Source organism: Chaetura pelagica, unplaced genomic scaffold (assembly GCF_000747805.2).
Source record: "Chaetura pelagica isolate M959 unplaced genomic scaffold, ChaPel_1.0 scaffold152, whole genome shotgun sequence".
NCBI classification, from domain to species: Eukaryota; Metazoa; Chordata; class Aves; order Apodiformes; family Apodidae; genus Chaetura; species Chaetura pelagica.
This window is the reverse complement of record NW_009952434.1, coordinates 397,338-401,467: the sequence shown is the minus strand read 5'-3', so window position 1 is coordinate 401,467 and position 4,130 is coordinate 397,338. Positions and strand designations below refer to the sequence as shown.

General features: G+C 55.1%; 1 protein-coding gene across 1 annotated transcript in view; it reads right to left on the bottom strand.

Annotated features, from left to right (window-relative positions):
- REN (renin) overlaps window positions 1-3,240 on the bottom strand; it is an 8,590-nt gene extending 5,350 nt beyond the window's left edge. Inside the window, 2 exon segments of the mRNA XM_010008312.1 lie at window positions 2,088-2,179; window positions 3,123-3,240. Of these exon segments, the coding sequence (XP_010006614.1) occupies window positions 2,088-2,179; window positions 3,123-3,240 (210 nt within the window).
- Between the last annotated feature and the right edge of the window lie 890 nt (window positions 3,241-4,130).

Below are 4,130 nucleotides of genomic sequence, written 5' to 3'. Positions count from 1 at the left end.
CCCCCCCAGGGTCCTCACGGTGAGTTGCTCCGTGTCAGCCCCCAGCCCTGGGTAACACAGTGTGTGTGCAGGGCACGGGCCAAATCCTGCTGGTGTCAGTGGGGAGGGGTGCTGGGTGATGCTGAGGCAGTGGCAGGGGTCAGGTCTGGCAGGCAGCCTGGCCAAGGAGATGTTTCTGAGCCCCACGCTGCAGAGGAGTGAGGGAGGTTTTCCCCCAAAGGCCTGGGGGTGGGAACAACCAAAGGGCCCAACTGCAGCCCCTTCAGGCTGCAAACCCACCAGACCCCACTCACTGCCCTCATGGGGGCTGCTCTGAGCACAGGGAAGGGGGGGAAAACAACCCCCAGTTCCATTAGACCAGTGAAGGAGCTGAGCCTTAATGGGGCAGAGAACAGCAAAACTCATTGCATGTGATGCAAGCCCAAGGTATGAGCACCCACACAGCAGTCAGGAGGAGCAGCCCATGCTCTGCCCTGTCCAAATTGGGTGCAGAGGAGCCCAGAGGGGCTCCAAGTGCCCGAGCTGTTGTGCCCACTCTGCCCTGTGCTTTGGAAAGGGAGAAACTGCTCAAACCCCCAGGCTGGGCTGCAGAAAACTCCTTCACACAGGGAGCTTCACTGGTCCCAGCTCACAGCCTCTTTCCCCAAGGGCCCCCAGGGTGGTGGGTGCTGGATGAGGCCCTGTGGCTCTGAGCTCAGAGCTTGGCCTCAGGGCTCCTCGGTGGGAAATGACTGCAAAGGCAATAAAAATGTTCTCAGAAGGAACCTGATGACACACTTGCCCCTGCCCTGAAACCCTCAGCTACGTAACCACACTGAAGTGCCCCTGTTGTGGATGGGATTTGTTTAGGGCCCCTGCTCCACCCTTGTCAAGGGAACACCAGCACTGGGTGGGCAAACAGGGCCCCCCACAACCTTTCCCCAAAACCAGGGCTTCAAAGCCTCCTTTCCCCAGGGGGATTTTGGCTGTGGTGCTTAGAGCCAGGAGAAGACCGACCCCGGCAGGCACCAAGGCTCTGCCCCTGGGGGTCACAGCCCTCTCCCCCCAGCCCTGACGTCTTTTCCCAGGCTGAGCCCTGGTGCTGCGTCACTGGAGGGAGCCTCATGTCCTGGCAACAGGTTGTGGGGAGGTGCAGAGGTCAGGAGGCAGCAGTCCAGCCCGGGAGCTGCAGCAATGCAAGAGAGAGCTTGGCAGGGAGCCACCAGACATAAATCCCCTTTCCGGGCATCCCACAGGCTCTGCCTGCTTTGCTAAGTCCCATTCCCCAAAGAAAAGGGCAGGGATGCAGTGGAAAGGGGTCACATCAACAGGGGAAGGTGGTCCCAGGACATGGGGCCAAGGGGCTGCAGCATTTCCAGCTTCTCTGTGACCCTGGGCCAAGGGGATGCACATCTGCAGGAGCCCCAAGGAGTGTTAGATGCTCTGAGCAGGGCTTTTCCCTGGGAGGGGGGGATGGATGGACTCCTCTCCCATAGTGCAGCCAGAATGGGATGCCAGTGGGACCAGGGAAGGGCTGCAGGTACAGGGGAAAGGCAGAATCAGCCTTCTGCAGTCCCCAGGGGACACAGCCCTTCCCTGCCAAGGTGATGGCACCACAGCCCTTTTGAAGGGTGTCCTGGTTTGAGCCAGGATTAAGCCAAGGAAAATCCCCACAAGGCATTTCCCACTCACCTCCAGAGCAGCAGGCAGGGATGAGCAGCTGGTGCATGGGATGGAAAGACCTGACTGGGGGCTTTAAATAACCTGAAAGTGTTGCATTTGTGCTGGGAGTTGTAGAAAGCAGGGCAGAGGGAAGGAGCATCACCCCAGTGGCTCGAGGGGCTGGAGCAGCAGACCCTGCAGGGCAGCATGGAGAGCACATCCACAGGGACATCCCCCAGCTCTGGGACCACACTGATTTTATCCCCAGCCTTTCAGGAGACCCAGGCCTGCAGAGAGGATGCTCAACTCTTCCCACACAGCCTAAAATCATCAGGCAGTTCTAACCAAAGCATCACTTAAGCTGAAGCCCAGCCACTGGAGGTAACAGCCCATCAGGCAGGGCTGCAGCCTCCCTGCTCAGTTCCTGCACTGCTGAGGGAACCTGCTGCAGTTTGCTGCAAAGTGCTGGGGTTTCATATCCTATAAAGAGCAGCTCCTCTGGAAATAGCAGGGGAGTGCTCTGAGGTCCTTTCCCTGCCTGCTTTCCAGGAGTCAAATGATTGAGCTAAGAGTAGATTCAAGGAAAATGCTTTCCAGAGAAACAAATGCTTTCCTGCAAGAGCAATGTATTCTTCTCTAGTGCTGGGCTGAGCAAGCCCATTTCTTAAAATAAAATTTGAAATATTAAGTACTTCCCTCTCTAAATAGAACCATTAGGAAGTTTTGCTGAACAGCTTTGCTGCTTGAGGCATCTTTTAAAACACTAAAAAGAAGGTAGATGCCTTTCTGTCCTTCCCACACATTTTACACACTCCTCTAGTTCATGAGTTTGTTGCTAATAAAAACCCATGAGGCTTCAGAGGATCCTTGTTCCAAAAAGCTCAAGCACAAAAGCAACTTTTGGGAAGGACTTGGAACCAACAGCGGGTGAATTGCCCATTGACATCAGCAGAACTGGGGCTTCACCCAAAACATTTGCTTAAAGCCCAAACTGCTCTGGCAGGGCACAACAAAATCACCATTTACTGAACCAGAGGGAAAACATTTCCCTGCAACAAGCTTGAGAAATGCAGGCTGGGGGGAGCAGCACTGGCTCCAGCTCCCTGCTCCATCCCAGGCAGCTCACACCAGTTCCCTGGGTCATTTTGGAGCCTGATGGGAAGCATCCCCCACTGCAACCATGCTCCATCCTGGCTGGGTTTTCCCAGCAGGTTGAAGGGATTTGGGCACCCCCCCTGCTCCTCCAGGCTTGCCGGGATGGGGGCATTAAACAGTGGGAATCACATCACTCTGCACGTGTTGTCTCTAGGACCACTCCTCTTTCTTCTGGGGGAGCCCTGAAGATGCAGCTTGTGCAGAAAAAGTTGCTCTCCAGCCCAAGTTTTCAGCTGGGGAGAAGGAAAGACAGGAATTGCAGCCAGACACGGGGGGGTTTTGCTGCCCTCTCTTATCTGTGTTGTCCAAGCCCATCCTGCCCCCACCAGCAGCTGCCAGGCTCTTGCTCTGCTCCAAACCCTTCTGTGTTATCATCAAAGCTGGCCCTGGCTCCAGCAGGACTGAACCCACCTCTACCTTCCTCCTGCCCACCTCAAAGCTCATGCTAGGACACCTCTAGCTCTTCTTTTTCTACCTTGGAAAGCCTCACACTTCAATCTGCACTCAAAGAAAAGGCACCTGCTCAAAACCTGGAAGGGAGCAGCTTCCCCTGAGCCAGCCCTTCCAGGGATGCAAAGCAACTATTCCCAGCTTTGGGATTTATATCTCCTGGGGAGCTCATCCTGGGCTTTGGGTGCCCAGATGAGTTACCCCACACTAGCTGAGCCCTCAGAGCAGCTCCCAGCTCTTCCACCCACTTCAAACCCACTGCAAACCTGGGCACGGGTGCAAGTACCTGCTAAGTACCACCAGGCACTGCCACCAGCTCAATCAGGCTGTGCTCCAATTAGGAGGGAACAGGTTTAACTCAGACTCATTAATTAATTCTTGCAAGTTAAGAAGGGTATCTGCACAGGGACCAGCTTTGATGTGATTGCCTTGGTTTAATTAAGCTCCTGCTTGTACCCAGCTTCCCGAGTGCTCACAGAAACCTGGCTCACATCCATTTAGCTTGTGTCTCTGATCACCCAGACCCGCTGAGTTATCCAACCAGTTCTGCAGCAGTGCTGGCTGTGCTCCTGGGGAGAGGAGTTTCTGCAGCCTGAGCAAAATAGCTCCTTTAAAATCACCAGGCATTAAGCTGGGAGAGCTCCATCCTGCAGGCAGCAGCCAGCGGGTCCAGCTCTGCTCCCTCCTGGCCACATCCCACAGGAAACAGGTCTCTGGGAAATGTGAGTCCTGATTCAGAGTGCTCAGAGATACCAGCACTGAAACCCTGAGTCTTTGCTCCAGCCCCTGCTCCCACCCCAGCATCTCTCAATTCATTAATAACCCCGGGTGACATCTGTTTTTCCATGGTCACTGAATTTGAACGGGGTGATTTACTCTCTTCC